Below are 21309 nucleotides of genomic sequence, written 5' to 3'. Positions count from 1 at the left end.
GATGCTCTAAGAAGAATTGATGGCTGCTGCAAAATCTCTTAATAATCTTTAGAAGTGGTATATAGAAATAACTGGGAAATTGTGGTTCTTAATCAAAATCAATGGGCATAATTATTGGCTCCTGCAACACAATCAAACGATTACAGTAATTTCACGAATACAAGCCGCACCAATTTGACCAAAATTTTGGTGGAAACCCGGAAGTGCGGCTAATATTCCGGGGCGGCTAATCTATTAACAAAATTCTAAAAGCTGCCAACACGGAAGTGAGAGCCCGCGGCAGCCCCAAGCCAAGCTGGAGCCCGGCCAGCCCATGCAGAGGTGGGAAAGCCTGGCAGAGGCGGGGCCAGCAGTGCGGGGGGCGGGCGGCAGAGCCTGAGCCAGCATGGCGGGGGAGCTCGGGAGAACTGGGGCTAGCAGTGCAGGGGAGCATGGCAGAAGCAGGAAGGCCGGCGGGTGGGGCTGCCTGGCAGCGGGGGAAGCCCAGCAGAATCGGGGCCAGCAGCATGGGGGAGCCCGGCGGTGCGGGGGCCTGCAGTGCCGGCCAGGGCGAGGAAACGCGGCGGCGGTGCAGACGGGAGGGGGCGGCCGGCAAGCCTGGTGGCGGCGGCGGCAGCCCTGCCGGCAGGGCGAGCGAAAGCGGCGCTCGCGAAAGCGCCGCTCGGCGAGCGAAAGCGCCGCTCGCGAAAGCGCCGCCGCGAGCCGCCGCCGCTCGCGAAAGCGCCGCCGCGAGCCGCCGCCGCGAGCCGCCGCCGCTCGCGAAAGCGCCGCCGCGAGCCGCCGCCGCGAGCCGCCGCCGCGAGCCGCCGCCGCTCGCGAAAGCGCCGCGGGGCGCTCGCGAGGCGCGGCGCAGGGCGAGCGAAAGCGGCAGCGGGGCGAGCGAAAGCGGCAGCGGGGCGGGCGGCGAGCCCGGCGGCGGCAGCCCTGCCAGCCGGGCGAGCGAACGCGGCAGCGGGGCGGTGCTGACGGGAGAGGGGGGCCAGCGAGCCCGGCGGCAGCGGCGGCAGCACCACCCGGCCAGCCCCGCCGAGCCGTGGCGCTGAGCTGGGCCACCCGGCCCCGTCGGCAACCATGAGCGGGCCGAGCCTTCCTGGCCCCGCCCCGAGCCAGTAAAGCCCGCTATGCCGCGATCCTGTTACTAATTGGCCAATTTGTGAAAGCTGCGCACGGATTCTCGCGACGAACGAAAGTGCGGCTAATATTCGGGGTGTGGCTTATCTATTGACAAAGACAGCAACATTGTCGAGGCACCGGGGGTGCGGCTTATAATCCGTGCGGCTTGTATTCGTGAAACTACTGTAATAAAAACTTAGTAGGGTGGGAAAATCATTATGGAGAAAATCCAGCCCCCCAAAAAGAGTACAAAACTTCTGTAGCAAACACAAAACACACAGCCCCTTTGTGAGGTTTATGTGCTCTACCGGCACACCCAGCTCTCTCCCTTCTGAATGTTCCCGTGCTTAAAACTTAAGCCGTGCAGAAAACACTTTTCAGGAGGTCATCACAGTGGGGGCTTTCAGGAGGAATAAGCCTCAATATTGGTGCATGGAGGTAACCTCAGTGGGTTACCCGAACCAGGGCCAGAAGGACTTTGCATCATTTTTGATGATTGCTGGCTCTTGAGGAAAGCTGAAATGCCAAAGCCAGGAGGGCAGTGGTAGCTGAGGAGTGGGAGCCTAGGGCTCACTCTCTCTCAGGTGTAATCCACTCAGTTTCCCTTCAAATCACCCACCTGTGAAAGAAATCCCTACTCTCTTGAGCAGCTGCAATGGGAAGGAGTCACAGGTTACCTCCCCATAGGAGGAACAGAGAAGTGAAAAGAGGTTAAAAAAGAGAGAGCAAAACACTCAAAGAAAGAAGAGAGGAACAGGAATACAAAAGGGAAGAAAAGAAGGAGAATCACATAGCAGGAAAAGCAGATATTTGAAAAAAAATATTTAGAAAACAGCAGGATGTCAAAATCAAGAAGCAATCAGAACAGTGCTAAAACACCTGGAGACCAGCCCAGAAGTTTTGGCAGCAGGACAACATCCCATCAGAATCTGCATCAGGAATAACTTCTTCACCAGGCCCCTTTTATTATTCAAAATACAGCAGTTTTAAAGCTGGATGAGCGGAACAGTGTTTGAGAGTTTAATAAAGACCTCCAGAGATATCCTATGCAGATACAAGCTCATTCATTCTAAACAAATATTTCAAAGCCTACTAATCCTGCAGGAAGACTTCAAAGCCTCACACAGAGCATTTGCCACACAAAGAGGAACATTCTGGGACTCAACACGTTGTTTTAGCAGCCCACATCTACGTGGACAGCAGCTGTCATCCTCCACAACATCCAGAGATGTTTACCTTGGTTATTTATTGCTCTGTGAGAAAATGTGTGAGCTTTGACAGCTGAAGTATTTGTCTCAGTTTTAGCTGTCACCGAGGTTTCCGCAGCTCCCTTTACTTTGCTGGTTTTCCAGCTGGGCAAGGGGATGGTGCTGCACACACTGCACAACACGCTAAGCAAGGTGCAATTTTTAGGTGTACATCTCTGAAGTGTCATTGTTGACAAACAACCGTGCTCATCCTGAGCACAGGGCACAGGAAGGGAATAAGCTAGAAGCACAGGAGAGGCAGGAACTCTGCCCTGCTACCCCAGCAAGTCCTCACAGACTCGAGTCACCTCTGAGACTCCGGACAAGAAGAAAATGAGATTAAAAAAGATGTATTTGGAGGACACATGGAGGTGGTTGAACTGAGGAGGAATAGCTAGTGTTCACACTTTTGTGTTGCCAGTCACACAACATCTAAGAAATGTTCTCCTGCTTGTGCTTGCACACAGATGAGATGGAAAGCATCAGTCTCTAAAGCTCCCACCTAACCCATGCCAACCTGGCTACAAGAGAAATTGACGCCTGCTGCTTCTGGAGGTGTTTCAGCCAACCTGCACAAAGCCTTCAGTAACACTCTGAGTGCAAAGCTTATCCCCCTTATTCTCTTCATAACTTCAGAGACCATCTCCTGCCATCCTCAGGTGCTAATCACAGTAACAGATAAGACTCAGCAGTTTGTTGATGCAATTTAACTACTGAAAATAAGATACAGGAGCCATGCTCCACTGTCTACTAGTGGCCCAAAGCTGAAGAAGCTGGATGACAGCAAATTTTTTTGTAGCTTAACAATGGGCTGAGTTATTTTTTCCCCTGTGTATTATAGCCACACTTAACTATCAAGCCATGGAAAACAGATTAGCAGGGAGGAGGAGCACAGATAATTTCTGTGTCCAGACAGCTGATGCTATGGAGCTCCTGCTGTGATCCATCATGCCCCCACCTGCTCCACCTCACATGGCTTGTGACAATAACAGACCTCAAGGTTTCCAAGACCCAAACTCTCTCTTTATATAGGGGCAATACAATAGGCCAGGCCTCATCAGGCACTGCTGGCCCAGAGAGTTCCTCACCTCTGGTTCATGAGACCAAGCACTAAGAATAAGGCAGCATGAATAATGAGAAAAGCAAAAGGCTTACCAAACAGGTCACTTCCTCCTCCAAGTGAAAACAAAACCTCAGGGCAGCTGCACAATACTTTATTAGGGCTGATCCAAAAGCTCACATTGACTGCTCTGGCACCTGTCCTACCTGCTTGTATGCTCTTACAGCCTCCTTTGACAAAAGCAAATTCCCAGCTTTTCTTGACCAAGCTGGCAGACCTTTGTATTCCCTTTGCTATCATGATAGCATTATCTGCTTTCCTCTATTTTTTATTTTTCTTTCTGCATTTTCTTTTAATATATTGATACCAAATAAGTCTTCCCTTGACTAAGATTGGGGAATATGCAGAAACAAGCAGAAATATGTTGATACTAGAAATTCATGCCATTTTTAAAAGAAGAAAGTTTTGCTTCTTCTATGGAGTAATTTTGCATGTATCCACAGAAAAATATTAGACTGGCTTGTGTGGCACTTGTTTGTTATACTGTGTTTAAACTTGCAAACACATATAAACCCTGGTGAGGTAATTTTGAGTGTCCTAGAAAGAGATTAATATCATACCTAAAAATATATATGTGGGCTCCTGACACTGGCTTCTATACGCATTCACAGAGATGCAGTTCTTTCATAATGAATGTTCATGCCCCTTCCTCATTCTGTCCTAACCTCTTATTGTGCTCCTTAACATTACACGAGTCCATTCTGAGGACACATAGGGCTGTAATTTAGGCTGGAACTTCCTGGCCACCTTCTCAGTCATCTCAGTCCCAATGGCTTCCTGGGACAGGTTTGTGCCAGGCATGACAGTGAGGGAGTGAAAAAAAGCATTTTGCCAAGGTTAAAACTCTCATTCACTTTTGTTTTATTATTTTTAACTTGTCTCTGAGGTTTAGTAAGTGGTGGAACAGTGGGAACAGGCCATCATACGAAGTAAGACTGGGACTAGACTTTGGGCTTTTTCTTGAGAGAGCTTAAAAAAGAGCTTAAAACCGTCATCTTTTGAAGGCTTAGTGTCTTGAGTTCAGGTAAAATCTAATCTGCTTATTTGAAAAGACAAAAAGAAAAAGTGGAATACTCCAAGACAGGATGAGTACTTCTGAGCCTGGGTAGCTGCAAACTTTTCTTAGTATTAATCACTCCTATTTCTGCCATGCTTGACTAAAGGAAAAAAAGAAAAAGCTACGAACTGGGACAAATATTAAAACCATTTGTCACCACAAAGGCTATATTACAGATAGACATCCTTGGATGAAGGCAATAAAGGTTCTGAAGCAAACAAAAAACTTGCTGTTCACTTTATAAATTTATGACCTTCATTCAATAATCCTTCTCTATAAAGTAAGTGGTGCAGTTTCTAAGCAGCACATGAATGGTTTTCTGGACTGGATGTGCAATGATTTCACCAAATTCAGAGTGGTACCAGGGCACACAGCTCACCTCAGGATCCCAAGGCCATTATGAGCAGGAATGGTAGTTACAGCCTCAGGCAATGCTGTTGCTTTGCTTAAAATAAAACTATGTACGCATAGTAGTAGTTTGGCAAGGAACAAGAGAAGATGTGTGCCCATACACCTTCTACAGCACACTGCTCGCAGTGCTGCTATGGACTCGTATGTAGGAGTTAGAATCTAGGACACCATCTACAGTGTATATCAAAACTATTAATCATTGGCAATGACTGCATTTGGCACAAACCACAGACGAGCACAACAGAACAGCTGTAGGTACAGCACCTCCACACAGGCCCAAAAGCAGTGGGAAAACCCAATGGCTTTTGGTGTGTTTGCCCATAGAACAAACTGCAGCCCAGCTGTGCCCATGCCTGCAACAATGGGATGAGGAGCACAGCTGGCAACACAGGAGCCCAGACCTCCCTGCCATGCAGGGCAAGGGAGAACAGAGCAGGGCTGAGAGCTATGCAAGGAGATGTGCATGAGTTCAGAGAGGCAGGGCAGGAGCCCTGTCAGTGCCCTCTTGCAGAAGATGGTTAGATACTGGCCAAGTTCCAAGGAGATTTTGTTTAATGATTTAATGACTTCTTTTTAACACAATTTGCCCAGTCAATGGCTAAACTTCTACAGGCTTATACAGGGAATCTACTAAACATTCACTTTCTGGAAGCACTTGCCAAACACTTTGGAAAAGCAGCAGCACCAAACTCCTCTGGCTTCCACAGGACCTGGTGAACGCAAGAGGTGCAGTTGAAAAGTTTCTCTGAGGAAGACCAACCTGCATTTCACACATACATGCATGCAGCACAGCTGCCTTTAGCAGCCACAATCTCTCCGCTGAATTTCACTCTGAGTGAAGTTCACTCACTACTGCTGCTGGATTTAATTACTCCAATCCAACACCTGACCGAATTATTTGATTCTCATTTGCCAAAAACAGTGGTTCCCTCCCACTTTTCTGTGGCAAAACAATCCAAACTGTTGCTGCAGACAATAAAGCTAGTATTTACAAATAATTACCATAAATATTTTAAGTTTTGTAAATACCTCAGTAAAAGATGACATTTACAGATAAATTTACAACATAAGATGTGAGTCATAACAGACAAAATTCCTCGGAGAGCTGATATCTACAGATATTTAAAATCACTGTGAAAATCCTATAGACACTGCACATGCAGAATCTCTTTTAACATAGCTGATGTGATGATTTTCATGCAGGAGCAAATGGATACATCAGAGTGATGCTGCATTCCTCTTCAACCCTGCACAGGTGCCAAGGCTGATGTTGGGTGATTTATTATCCCACACCCTTATTAAAACTCTTTCAGAAGACAGTACCAATTTGTACTGGCTACACTTTATTTTTTCTTTAGGAAATTATATGTGTCTTTCTGAACACTACCTTTCATGGAAAAAAAGACATTTAGGATTCAAAAGGTTTCAATCAAGAGTAAATTTGGATTCTCCTTTTTGTTCTCTTTTCCACCAGGGAAAGGATATACCACAATATGTTTTGTGTGTCACACTAAATACAGTAGTAGCTGTAATAAAAAATAAATTATCTTCGAAGTTTCATCATATTTGCTAAAGTTTCTATATCTTTTGGCACCTTTTTTGTGACCTGTATTAATACTTCAAAAGGACAAAGCCCTGTCCTACTCCTGCCTGCCACCCTTGCACAGAAAGACATGTCCTATTTGGCTTTAAAGAACCTGTGGAGGCTGCTCAAGAGGATGTTCTTAAGCAAAGTACATTTCTACTCAGAGCCCAAGGCACACGCCACCCGTTGTGACACAACCCTCTCCCTTGCTTCCAACACCTATATTGTGTCAACAGCTCGGGACAATCGGGTGTGTCCTCTTTGGGCACAGGAAGTTTTCCAGGCTCGGAACATCAATCCGCCCGAGCCGCTCCAGCACTGCGGGGCGAGACAGCCCAGCCCGGCCCAGCCCAGCCCAGCCCGGCCCAGCCCGAGCTTGCGCCGCCGCTCCCGAACTGGGTCACGGCACCGAGAGGAGTGACAGGCTGGAATTCACCTGTGTTCATCTGCTCTCTGTCCTCCTGCATTACACAAGTGTGCAACTCCAGAATAAATGGGAGGGGAGTCCCTGGAGAGAGCAGCGTTGGCAGCAAAGCCAGCCTCAATTCCAGGCTGAACTGAGCTCGGCAAGATTTGTTAAATACTTGCGCAATTAGTTCATGGCTTCAGACTTTCCTCCTGGAGTCAGAGGATGCCGTAGGGTAATGCTTTTCTAATAGCTGCTGAAGTTTAAAAACTGAGGCTCAGGGAAAATAAGATGTGGCAGATTGAGGTTTGAATCTAGAATCCTAGATATGTTCCAGCTAGAGAGAAAGGAGATTTGGGGAGCTAGATTTACAAATCCACATGTCTATTTTATGAGGGTGTCTAATCAGAGTGCTGCAAAAATAAAGCTATCCAACTTATGTACAGTATTTCCTTGTACTGCCATGTGTCAGCAGGTTTATCACTAAAAACTGTTAACTGATAAATCCCTTCCATAATATGATCGTTACACTGAACATCATCAGGAGCCAGTAATGCAAGTGATTTTCCTCATATCTGTTAGCAGTTTCATTCTGTAAATATCTCCTTTCCTTTCACAGTCCAATAAACATCTCTAGGATGGAAGCAGAAGGCAGGTGAAAACTTATCTCTGGTTTTGAGAGTGGATTTATTTACAGGAATTTAAAATCTCAACTCCTGTTCCTCTAAATTTGCTTTAATTCTGCAAATATCTTACTTATGCTTTAGATTCTCTGCTTCAAAGCTTCTCAAGCCTGTAGAGACTCCAGACATGTGCACTCAGCTGCATGCTCCAGAACTGCGTGTCCCAGAAATGCATATGCATGAAATAAAGAATCAAACAGTAGGAGAAACATTTCTCTCTATTTTCTGAAATGTCTACAATGGAAACAGAAGTATGAAAGAGATAATTTTGGCAGTGTCTCCACATTTATGTGGACCATGAAATGTAAATCAGTTCAAAGCTCGCTTACTAGTACAAGAAACATCCAGTTAACAAATATGTTGTTCTTTGGGAACCAGGCTTAGAAACCACCCTGATATTGTCTTTGTTAGAATTTAAGTCATATTCTGCTCTCTTTTCCAGCACAGAAAGTAACACTTCCATCTCTCTTGAGTTGCTCTCTCTCCACTACAGGTACCTTCACACCACCCTTCACAGCAAAAAATAGATTAAAATACAAAATGTCTGAAAGATCAGACTCAAAATCAGGGAAACAGAAGCAAAATAGAAAATTTACATTACTTTGCCCTTAACAAATACTAACTTAGTTTGATGTAAACTCAACCCGATGAAGAAAAGGCACCTTGCCCTGAATCAGAATAAAGGACACATTTCAAAGCACACACAGGATTTAAAACATGAAGATTTGAGCAGTTACTGTTGACATCTGTTCACTCTGTATGGAATCTTACGGTAAACACTACACAGACTCCTCAGGAAGGTGATGCTCATTTCCGTGCACACACATCCCAGCCTAGCTGTGCGAGGTTCCACCTTCCTCTGCCCACCCTGGCACCAGGCAAAGGAAACTCTCAAACATTCCTATTTCTGGATATCACAAATGTTCTCATTGGAGCCCTATGACCACTGTCCACAACCATTACTGATCTCAAAACACCCCTACCTCATGGTCACTGTGCTGTCTGACACTGCAAAGCACAACATGAATAATGATGCCTTAGATATGCCCTCCCACTCTCCTAAATCCCACATGACTGGGAGCTAACTCATAATGCTTACAAAATACAACAAAACTGAATCACAACAAGCAGGCCAGTGACAAGCAATTAACTTAGGCGGAACTCTACATCTCTAATAGCTATCACACATAAAAGGGCAGCAAGCTGATGAGGATGCCCAAGGGCACCAATGCAGCTTGGCAGCATTATGTCCCCAACCTGCAGACCAGGTGAATACAGAGCAGCAGGTACTGTGAAGATGCAGACCTAGCATGTCCACCAGCCCACAGGAAAAGCAAAATCAGATCTCCCGCAGCATCGTTCCCACTGTCCTGCCTCAGCAGTTTAATTTACAAGGAAATGAAACTCTTTAAACAGATTGCTCTATATTCATGGCTAACAGGACAGAAACATTAAGTAAATGAGTTTTATGTGTTTGGGCATCTGCAATGGAGCGTCTCTTCAGGGGAATAGAGGATCAAAGGTGTGCTCAATTGCTTCAGTTTATTCAGGAATTCAGTAGGGTTTGAAACTCTCTTGTAGAAAACACTACCTGATGTGAATGTCCCTCGCATTTATTTAAATTATTTTAAACTATTATTTCCACGCAGAATGCAGGAATATTAAGTGAAAATACACAGGGTCCAATCCTAAACTATACCAACATTTTAGGGCACTGGTCCCCAAACACAAGGACCAGATGAACTTTTGAACTGCAAGTACTTCACCTCCATCAATAATAAGGACAGAAGAAAGAAAAAAGACAGCATCATCTACAAGAAATAGAAATGTAGTCATGTAAAGTGCTATAGCTGATCGCATTGCCCTGAAGATGCCTATTAGAAAATTCCTTTCTTTTTACTTCATACTTTCCTGGAGGGCTGCAGTGAGCCCAGTGCTCAGTCGAAGGGGTGATTAGAAACAATGGGGCTCAGCTGTAATGTCCTTAGCTCTTGCCAAGCAGAGGATACCAAATTGCTAACTGTATAGCTATTGTAAATAGCCCCTTTTGATGCCTTAAAGCCATGGAAATGAAAGATGTTTTCCTGAAAGATCAGTCTTTGGTTGACTTTCTGTCCCAGTACCAAAACTGCTCTGCATGCAGGTCCAGCTGCTGCCTACACAAACAAGACAGGACCTTGTGAGATCAGATTTCCTTTGCAGAACTGCACATGCTTGCCTTTACCCATTGTTAAGTACATACAAATGACCACCCAGGCAGAATTTTCCTCATGCCCTAATGTAACTCTCTCTCCATTTGTTGGCAACCTGGCTAATTTTGTATGCACAAGAATGCAAATTAGACCTTCTGTCAGCTCCCATGTTAAAATATTGGTTAAAACAAATGCCATGTTACAGGGATTCAGCTCCATACAAGGACATGCCTTAAGTTCCTGGGGTGCCAGTATCACAGTTTGGGGTCACGTTTGACACTCCCAGTGAAGCATGTAAACCAGTGTGCCAATTCAATTACACTGGCTTATTAGGATTAGTAGGCAACAATCCTTTCTGCGCAGACACAAGTTTCCTGGGAACAGTTTTAATTGTCATGCATTGCTCCCAGTTTAAATGGCAACGTGTTCACCAAGTCCTTTGAACTGCGTGGATTAGGAATGCAAAGGGGTGCTGATGCTCCCCATTGCACCACAAGGCTCACCTGCATGGGATGAAAGAGTTTCCCCAAGGGAAACTGTTCTTTCCCACAGATGTTTGCTGGCTCCCAACATTTTGCAGCTGGAGAGCTAACAGCATTATCCTTTACATGGCTGTGTGTACCCCACAGGGAGGAACCCTCAGCTCATGCAGTTTGATGTGCTAAATCAGGGGCCTTGCCAAGGTTTCAGCTGATTATCAAAAAATCTATGGGGCTGATGTGCAAGATCATTCACTAGAATAGAGCAGCAGCACCCTGGGAAAACATGCATTGGAGCTTGGCCCTGAGCTGCAGGCAGCAAAGTTAGAACAGCTGTCAAAACATTTGAGCTGTGCTTCTGAAACCATGCTCTAACTAGGTAAATCTTGTGAATGTGACTTGTTTCATCCATATTTTCCTGCATATAAATTTGACAGACAGAAACATTTATTTTGTCAGCACACTAAGAGCCCCTGATGTTCAGTACTGATCTCTGGCAGGCTGTAATTCAGCTCCCCCCTCCCAGTGACACTCTCCTGTTCCATTAAGGAGCCTGCAGTAAAACAATGCCATGGTCTCACAGGTTTCCTAGAAACCTGCCTCCAACAACACATGTATCGTCACAGCCTTGTTCTCCATTATCTCTTCTCAGTTACAATATAAAATGTGCTGTGCCTACTGGCTTTTACAGACTGTAGCTGTGGCCATCTACAGAAATTTTGGGCACTTCCCAACCAGCCAACCACCTACAGAACAAGTTTGGGAGAGAAGGGGTTTTGTGGAGTTAAAGAAATGCAAACACTGATGTGTGTGAAGAGCTGTGGTTGTTGAATGTGTCAAGAAAGTAATGTTTGGATTGAGGAAAGCCAAACAGATGTAGCAGAGCTGTACCAGGGAAGAATGGCTCTGTTACCCTTTTCATGTCTTCCTTAAAACACCCTGGTACCAGAGCCAGGCCAGCTCCCTTCCTGCCTGCAAGTACCAGCTCAGCCCCCCAGGCAACTCCTGCTGCCCCATGCCTGCCTGCTAGCACACAGCCCTCCCTTACCTCCTCTAGACCCACTAACCATGAACCTCTAGTCAATTCTACTGTGCTTTGTTCATGCTCTTCAGATCCTCTCTGCGCTGAGCAGTGCTGGCAGAAGTAAGGGAGAGATGAACTGGCCACTATCTGTATCCTTTTCCGTCTGGACAAACATCACCTGGCCATGACAGCCACAAACACAGATTGGAGATATCTGGACACAGCTGCCTTCAGTTTTGACTTGCCTATTTTGAAAACATAAACTTTACACTTTAATATTTTTTTATTTATTAAGTACAATCCATCTTATAATAACAGTTACAGTAATTTCACGACCATAAGGCGCACCGGACTATAAGGTGCACCCTCTGGGAGTTGGCAAATTTCACAACTTTGTAGATCATATAAGGCACACCGGACTATAAGGTGCACTTTTTTTTTCAGCAAGGAGCCCCGCGGCGCACAACAAAGTAACAAATTACTGGCAGGTGCTCAATTTGCAAATATTTTTCAAAGATCAGTGTAGCGTTTAAACACAGCCCCAGGCGCCCTCCTTGTGCAGCGGGCCCCGGCACTCCCGCCCGCCCCCAGCGCCGGCTGGCACGGCTCACGGCTCCCAGCTTCCACCATGCGGCCGCACTGCATCCCAGCTTCCCCCTGGCTGGCGGCAGCGGCGCTTGTCGCCGCTTTGCCGCGGCAGGGCCGCTTCTCTCCGCTTTCCCGCGGCAGCGGCAGTGGCTGCTCCGCTTCTCCCCACTTCCTCGCGGCTGCCCCACTTGTCGCTGCTTTGCCACGGCCACAGGGGCTGCGCCGCCGCCGCTTTGCCGCGGCCGCAGGGGCTTCGCCGCCGCCACTTTTTGGCGGCCGCAGGGGCTGCACCGCCGCCACTTTGCCACGGCCACAGGGGCCGTGCCGCCACCGCTTTCCTGTGGCCGCCCAGGCCGCGCCGCTGCTGCTCTGATGCCACCACTGAGCGGGCTCTGCTCGGGGCTTTTGCGGGCTCGCACTTCTCGTTCCCCCTGCGCCTGGGCCAGGGCCGCCTGGCTTCTCATTCCCCCTGCCCCCGCGCCCAGGGTGGTGCCGCCCGGCTTCTTGTTCCGCTCATGCCCGGGCCGGCGGCAGCTCCCTCCCTCCCCTCGCGGCTCCTGCTGGCTGTTGCTGCCTGCTCCCACCCCCCCCACCACAACTCGGTGCTCCTGCGGCACCACCCCCCCATTGCAGCTCACACTTCTGGTTTGGCAAATTTCACAACTTTGTCCATTGTATAAGGCGCACCAGACTATAAGACGCACTTCTGGGTTCGGGGGAAAAATTTAGTCAAAAGGGTGTCCCTTATAGTCATGAAATTACTGTACTCCCCTTCTCTCTGGCATCTCAAACAAGTAAAAGGAGAAAAATTTAATACCTTGCTTGGAATACTAAATATATTTTGGGAAAAAAAAATGCTGCTGTGCTACCATACCGCTGTTACCTGCATTTCCTAGTTGGAAATGGGGCCCATTGGACCCCTTCCTGCCGGGATGATATGAGATGCCTAGAGCACTCTGCACCTGCTGGAAAATGCGTCTCAGAGAAATGCAGAAGTTTCTTAGCTTATAAATAGCCATGGTGTGAACAGCAACAGGACACAGAGACCCTGTCAAGGTACTCAAACTTTTTGCATCTCTGTGCCATTACATTTTCTGGGTAATGCTTTTGAATACGAAACACAACACTTGACGTAATCACCCAGTTCTGTCGCCCACTGCAAGAAAATTACAGTCACACACATTCACATCTAAAACTACAACAAACCACAAGCCAATTTATTTAGTTCGGGAAGTTTCAGGGAATAATTATAACTAATAATGATTTTGAATAATAAAACATTTCAGGTAAAAAAAAATCCACATTTGAAAAATTTGTAAATCTTCAGTACTTTAAACAAAGCTTAAATAAATATGAAAATAAAATATGTGACCAGGAGTTTGTAAGCAGAGAAATAAAAGACCTTTATTTTCCTCTCACATTTGAATAAAATCAGAATGACTTCATCATTTGCTTTGGCTTACCTTACCCTACTTCTTACTTCAATGTTTTCTTTAAAAAATTGTACAGCCCTTACTGACTCTCATTTATATATTTGGTGGCATTAATAACTGTAAAGGTAGGAATTGGCCAAAACTTCTATAGTGTATTAAGTTCTAAGCTTTTCACATCTACAGCATTAAATATTTTCAGTTGCAAAAAATCCAACTGCATCCCAGGGCCTATTCCAAACATCACATAACCAGTAATGCACACTGGAAGAAGTAGTGATGACAAAGGCTGGAATATTACCAAAGCTGAAAGTTAAGAAGTTAGAAAGTATTTTTCTGATTTACTCTTTTAAATTATTGTGGAAAAAAATGAAACTTCAAAGCACTGGCCTGCAGAGCTGAAGTCCCTGATACCCTCTTTTCTTTGAGGTGGGATTTCATGGCTGGGCATGGACATGCTGCATGCACAGAGGCACACAGTACCTTGAACCCATGGGCAGGAAGTCTGCTGACATGTAAGCTAATGCAACATAGAGCACTCCGTAGTGTACTTTCCTCCATCCATTTTATTTTATGCCAAACCTCCAAGCTGTGTCTGACTGCAGTGTTTCAGGCAGGAGCTGTATGCCTGAAATCAGGGACATACATAGCTTATTTTCATTTTATCATTGCTATCCACTCTTAAGACCAACTGTTTGAGATCACTCTGGCTCACTGCCAGGAGTCACTTGAAGGAAAAGCAAGAAATTTAGAGCTAGCAACTGCATGGGAGCTAAAGAAATTTTGGCTGAAAGATGGAGAAGTGGGGAATGGAAGCAGTCATGAGTCTTAAGACCTGGTCACTTCTAACCCCACACTCCGGTGAACTCTGGTTGGTAGGACACAGGAAGCTGGGGCAAACAGTTCTCTCACTGCTAAGCCACCCATCACAGGTGTGTCAGGCACATGGCCAGGATGTGTGGCTGCTGTGACACTGAGCAGCCTCCCACACACCTCTCTGCGCTTCAGAGAAATCAAAATGCTTTATGCAAAGAGGCATGTACTGACAAGCACTTACTGGTCACCATAATTTTTCCAATTTTCTTTGGATTTGAGTGCTTACATCAAACAGTTTTGTTGCTGAGTACTGCTTTGTACACTCTCTACAAAGGTAATTCCCTTGAAAAACCTGCCTGTCAAATCCTCAGTTTTCAGTGCAGGCCGAAAGCTGTGGACTTGACCTGCCAGGCTGTATTAGATGATGATCAGACAAGACTAGGGAGACAAAGTGAAGTGTCAGTGCCAAATAATGGCTCTTGGGCACAGCCAGGAGAAACCAAGTCAGCCATTTCTTCCATTTTCTGAAGCACCTGCTCAGGTCTCCAACCAGAGGGAGCAACACTGTCCTTGTTCTACAAGGAAAACAGGTAAGTACTAATCTTCTCTCTATTCAGAAAATACCCAGAGCACAGTCTGAGTCTTCAGAACACTTGCATTCATTCACAATAGTGGCAAGTTGTCAAGTTTCTTTGAGGAGCAGAAAGAAACAAGAGAAGGGGAACTTTCAAAGCTTTTCTTTTGCTACAGTGTGTACTGGGCAAAGTAAATACCGAGGTAGCTTCCCTGCTCAAATATATCATCTCCGTTCCATGGCTGTAATAAGAGCCTGTTCCTTGAAATTACTGAATCACTTTTTCCCCTTTTGAGTAGAGAAGCAGGTTGTTCTAGCACAGGGAACTGAAAGGGCACAGTCATGACCCAGAAATCTGATGTTCTTACAAAGACTGGGAAGTCAAGCAGAGTTGGTTTCCTGGTAAGTAAACCACTTGAAAATACAGATGGTCGGGCACAAAATCTGATCATTTTGGACAATAAACCATTTCAAAAGAAAGCCTAGAAATTACTCACTATAAAAATCACAAAACTGACATTTTAAGCAAAGTGAATTTCTGATGTTAGCTCTAGCAAAATTAAGCAACTGTGCCAGACTTCTCTTGCTAGTTTTGCTTTGAGTGGTCTTTGATCAAAACATGGTTACTCACATTTAAAAGACTCAAATTACCAACTGAAAATGGTGCTGCTTGCTGATGCTGTCAGAGTCAGAGCCTGTAGGTCTAATCCAAACAAGATTCAGGTACTGAGAAATGTTCGAGTTATATTTCACTTTCACTGAGGGAGGTAGGGGTGAAGGCATATTTAGAGAACAAACAAAAGAACTCAGGAGTACAGAAAGCAGTACTAGAAATTCAAAACAAGAAACTCCCCCAGCTTTAGCAATCTGCTAATCCAAACGTTTCCATGGCAAATACGGAAATGGCTGATTCTAGCCACAAATTTGGTCATGATTGGATGCAGGCTGTAAAAATATAAAAAAATCTGTTTCTGCGTCTTGTTGAAATCAGAGGCATTTGTGTATGCAGTATATGCTGTGCTGGCTCTCTGCTTTTTAGTGCTGTGGTTTTGATGGGGTTTTTTCCCCTCATCTATTGATTTATTGCTTATGTTTGCAGGAGAATATACAAGCAGCTTGATAGTCTCAAGCCCCTCTCAACCATCTGTCTAAGCACTAACGACTAATGTACTAAAGAGAGGACCAAACAGTCAGCTTTGTTGGTGTTTGGTTCATAAGCTTTGAATGTTACTTCCTGATGCCAATACCTCAAGTCCTTGTATCTTTACGATTTTTAAAGTGACAGTAATCCCAGAACAAGAGGGTAGATAAGGTTGGACGGGACCTCCAGTTCCCTCTTCAAGGAAGGATTAACTATGGCTCAAGACTTTATTCACTTGGGTTTTGAGTACCTCCAAGCTTGGAGACTCCCCAGTCCCTCTGTGGGGTCTCTTCCAGTGTTCAGTCACCCTCACAGTAATTTATTTTCTTTTTCTTATACTCAAGCAGAATTTCTTTTATTCCAGTTTGTGCCCATTGCCTCTTGGCCAGCCCCTGGGCACCAGAGAGAAGAGCCTGGCTCCTCCCACCTCAGGTATTCATACACCCTGATTTAGATTTTCCTGAGCCTCCTCTGCTGCAGGCTGGACAATCCCAGCTCTCAGCCTCTCCCTGTATGTCAAATGCTCCAATTGCTTCATATTCATCAGAGTCCCTCAGCAGACTCAGCTTAGTAGGTCCTCATCTCTTCCATCCTGGGGAGTCCAGCACCAGACACTGCACTGTAGATGTCTCACCAGTGCTGCACAGAGGAGAAGCATCACTTCCCTCAGTCTGCTGGAGAAGCTCTGGCAAGCACAGCCCAGCAGACCACCAGCCTCCTTTGCTGCTGGCTCACTGTCAGCTTGTCCCCAAGACTCAGCCAGTCTCTGCTAGCATCCCAGGAATGCTGGTCTGACATACAGCAAAGTGAATGTGGTAGAAAGAGGTATTATCTTTTAGTAGGTCAACTCAGAATGCTGGAAAAGGCAGACAAGAATCCCAACAGGATTCCCAACAGAATCCCATTAGGAAACAATTCCTAATGAAATGTACCAATAATCAGTGGAATTGCCCCAAGCCACTCCCAAAGCAAACAGCACAAAACTCACAGACTGTCTGGGGACACTTCAGTGAATAGGGAAAGCTTCCACAGCTTTACTGATAGCATTGCAAGTCTAAGAAACAAAAATCTTTACCCTGCAGGACAGGGCATGTCCTAACCTGCCAACACAAAATGTCCAATTATATTGGATTAAGTTTTCACATGTGAGGCAAGCAAATAATGTCGTCCTGTACAAACACACAATGCTGTCCTCTCTCAGAGACAAGGGCTCATGCTTGATGGACCATTGCTCTCCACTTGACAATTTCTCTGCCACTCCTGCCTTTATTGATCCAGGCTCCCCATTTCATTAGAATGAGCAATTTAATCTTGTATTCTTGAACAGTGCTAATATGCCCTCTCCAGCCTCACTGCTCACAGTTGGAACAACCAAACCAGCCCCCAGTGCCACTGCCAACACCTCAGGCATGTCCACAAGCAGGACATGAGGGCAAGCAGCACAGGCAGAGCTGCATCATGTGCTGAAGCTGGAAGGGTTCAGCATGGGGCACAAGCACCTGATCTGCCCTGACCCACCATGGGCTTCCTGGTATTAACCCATCTCTGGAACCTCCTCGCTTTAAACATGACCAGTTTATTTTACCTGTTCTTGAAACAATGCCTGTTTTTTTGATTTTACTTTATTACACCAGAGAATCAGAGCTTCAGACACTGGTGTGAGCTGCTCTACTCGGAGGAGCACATACTAGCATGTGAGAGCATTTGTAGAGGTGTTGATCTAGCCCTGTCACAACTATTTCTCCAGACCCTTGTATTACCCCAGTGGCACCCAGGCACCACTAGCCCCCACATCAAGCTGGACCAACAGCCACTCAGCAAATACTGGGACAAATGATCCTTTCTCTCTGCTCAACACTTGGGCAAGCACAGCCAGAGTCCTGGGGCCAATTTTGGACTCCCCAGACCAAGACAGACTTGAATATGCTAGAGCATAGTTTGGTAGAGGCCAGGATGGTTGAGGACTGGAGGGGATGCTGAGGGAACATGTGGGCAGCACCAAGGAGCTGGTCCTTCATGTAGCTCAGATTGACTATTAAACTCACAAAGAACAACTTCAGATTGTATTCAAGCCCAGCACACATTAGTGTTTTCAATGCTTACAAGGTAAAGTGCTAACAGTCAGTGTAAAACACACCAGCAAACCACACAGATAACACATCAGAGCCAAGAGGACATAACTCTGAGATCACAGGTTTTGATAAATACAGGTGAACCACCACTGCCAGCACACATCAGCAAGATCCAATTCCATTGTAAAGGTTAAAGTGTGTGACCATATCCTGGATTTTTACTGCAGGTGACCTCCAACAAAAAGCAATGGCTTGCATCCATTAGAGTGCAGGGCCAATCATAGGACAACAAAGTCACAGAGAATGGATATGTTCAGCCACAAATTATCTACATTTAGTGGAAATCAGTTCCCAGGTTCCTGGCAGGTGGAAAAGACACCCCTTGGTGTCACAACAGCCACCATGCCCAGCACATCCTGTTCAGTTCTTGTGTACTGCAGTGCCTAAACAAAAGTATCCCAGCTTCAGGTGTCACTCAGTGCTTAGACAGTTACACAGCTGTTCTTACATTTTAAGTAATATCATACATGTCCCAAACAAACACACAGTCATGTGCATTACAGTAACACAGAAAGGTGAACCATAAACCATGTACACACACACTCTAACGTAAAACATTACCCTACAGGTATCAGGAACACAGACTTTTGCTCACAAATTTGCCACAAACAAATCTCCTCACAGCCCTTGCCCACTTCTCTTTTGCATGATTAATTGGTGTTTGATATCTCCTAAGACATTCTTCAACTTAAATTGCAAGAAAATCCATACCAGCTTGCAGTTCAAAAGCATATATATGAACTAAACAACAGATCCAGTGGAAATAGAGACCTCCCTAGAAATACCAAGAGAATGTAAAAAAGCAGAGGCTCTGGCAGGGAATATTTCTGAATAGCACAAAGATTGCTGAAGTTATAGAGCTTTTCCGTTTGTTTTCTAAACAGTACTCATTCTGTAAGGTGTGGATATGCCCCTGACAGTGCTTTCAACTTTCTGCTCAGCAACACTCTGGAATTTTTGAATTAACCCTGAAGAAAACTGAGCAAAGCTCAAACAAATACTACACAAATCAGACCTCCTGAAAAATCAGCAGTTATCAGCAATATTTATGTATTTAAGGATTAAAATCCCTGGAATTGCTGCCTACTTTCTCATTTTTCATGATCTTCTGCTTGTCTCCTTCTTTACAAAAACATCCTAATTTTTTCCCCTCTTGCTAATCTTTATAAAACACACATCATTAGTACTGCACACTTGGTGTTGGATTACTGAATATGCAACACTGACTCTAACAATCCTTCCTGAGACAGAAACACAAAGGTGTTGGGAAGAATTTGCTGTATATCTACATTGTATTCCCCCTTCAAGGGGTTTTTACAGCATAGGATTTGGAAATAAACAGGTCTCTTCTGCAAGCACTATGCAGATGAAGCCACTGAGTTTCTCCTCCTCGTACATGCTTGCACAAAGGATTACAGTATTTCAGATTCTTTTCAACCCCCAAGCCCCTCCACAGCAATTTCCTCATGCCCACATGTTTTCTTCACCACCTAGCATCCCACTCTCCTCTGCAAATTACCCCTCACAAAAACATTGCCAGATTACTTGCAAGTGACACACGTTCATTTTCTCCTCCCTTCCCCATGCAAATGTCTCCCACAGCAAATAAACCAAAGACACAGGAAAAGCATAACAGGAGGTCTTACCTTTTGATGGTCTTCTTTGTTTCGTTTGCAGAGAAGAGAACGTACCCATGACAGCACCCATTGCAAAAGCTACTCGTGAGTTTTTGGGGAGGATTTCTTTTGGTTGGGATTTTTTTTACTCCTCTTACCCCACCCCTCCACTGGCAGTGAACAAAATCTATGTGAAATGCCCCCAGGAACAAAACAAAACAGAGGAAGTCCAGACAAGAAAGAAAAGAAGGAAGGAGGAGGGAAAAAGCAAAGCACTGCAGCTCGGCATTCAGCAAGCGTTAAGCTTTTGAGGGGTTTTTTTTTAAGTCAACACACATGCACTGACTCACAGCCGGCTGCACTGTTATTATTCAAAACAGCTCCCCATCAAAATTTAAATGCTAGGTAGATTCCCTCAGACCAGAGTTGGCAGCAAATGCATCAAAATATTTACTGGAGTACAGCCACATAAACACACAGGCTAATTCTTCCTCCTGTTCCCTTATGGCTCCAACAAGCAGCATGTAGGTCTAGCGAGGAAGCATCAGTGCAGCTCTTCTAGTGAATACTAAACTGGAGTCCTGTAGACATGCTGAGGGTCTCAGGGGGAAGCCAGGGCTTTGGGCTGGATACCAACTCAGAATGAATGGAAATCTTCTGAGTGGGAAGCAATAGTGAGAAGGCATCAAAGCCCCAGCTGCGCGGGCTGTGTGCTCCTGCTAATTAAGAGTCTGACAGAAAGGTAGAAAGCAGCAATCTCCAACAGTCTTCTCGAGCAGAAAAGAGTCAGAGGAAAATTACTAAGTGCAAAGAGGAGAAACAGAAAATTTCAACACAATCCTTTTCCTGCATATCTTTTCTCAAACACCAGAAAGACATGCAAGACAATTAACTTATTTTTCTGCCAAGTATGTAATGTGCACATGCTTTTCAAGGGTATTAAAACAAAAAAACTGTTGAAGCAAAACTCTACAAATGTCGAGTGACTAGGAGGTAGAACAATTCCCAGTATTTTTTTTCAGTTCTGTCATATTTCAAAAAAATCAGCTAGACATCTGGTTATGTTTCCTCAGAAGGTGAAATAGCAAGTGCTTAGGTACAGAAGGAGTTAAATACACTGAGGCAGGTCTCAGAACCCAAATTAATTTGTTAGTTACACAAGGTGACTGAGATTAGAGCAGCATTTATATAAATACTGTATTTTTCAGAAGAAATTCACCACAGAACAAACCACCCTGTCTCACCAAGTTCCCTCAGCTTTTCTCACCTTTTGCAGCAGATTCTCTCAGATGCAGATCCCCAAATGCTCGTGGTCCCTGGAAGTACAACCCTGCCTCACCTGCTGCTCACCCGCTGCCAGCATCTGTCTTGGCATGCACAGGTCTGTTTGCATCCTTAGTGTATACCAGCTAAGAGCTTCCCCTTAGTTTCTAGTTGCAGAAGGCATTGCACAGAATAATTTTTTTGTTTGTTTTATAGCTCTGAACACATCATTTGAACTTTTTGTGAGAAATGCCTGGGGGAAGGCACCGTTTAAATATCCGAGTCCTGAAATGAAACACATCTGTTTGCAGGGAATTGCTCAAGACTGGGGGCACACAGGGCCTTTGTCATAGTGGAAGGAGCTTGTCCTGGCTCATGCAACATTCCCTGTCTTCTATGCAGCTCCCACTCCTTCCCCCAGGCTGGCCACAT

At 45.4% G+C, this 21309-nt stretch overlaps 1 protein-coding gene across 11 annotated transcripts in view; it reads right to left on the bottom strand.

Moving 5' to 3' along the window:
• The window catches only part of KCNIP1 (potassium voltage-gated channel interacting protein 1), a 224240-nt gene that overhangs the window by 123396 nt on the left and 79535 nt on the right, over window positions 1-21309 (bottom strand). The window contains exon 1 of one of the 11 annotated variants that reach the window (XM_033072984.2): window positions 19645-20084. The exons of 8 other annotated variants lie outside the window; for them this stretch is intronic. In XM_033072984.2, the coding sequence (XP_032928875.1) occupies window positions 19645-19705 (61 nt within the window). In that variant the 5' untranslated portion in view covers window positions 19706-20084. Of the gene's footprint in view, window positions 1-19644; window positions 20085-21309 lie in introns of those variants that run through there. 2 more of the 11 variants (XM_033072988.2, XM_033072989.2) reach the window with 2 other exon arrangements.

The sequence above is a fragment of the Catharus ustulatus genome, chromosome 15 (genome assembly GCF_009819885.2).
Source record: "Catharus ustulatus isolate bCatUst1 chromosome 15, bCatUst1.pri.v2, whole genome shotgun sequence".
In the NCBI taxonomy this organism is placed as follows: domain Eukaryota; kingdom Metazoa; phylum Chordata; class Aves; order Passeriformes; family Turdidae; genus Catharus; species Catharus ustulatus.
Note: the sequence above shows the minus strand (reverse complement) of the source record. Positions and strands in the feature narration are given on the sequence as shown.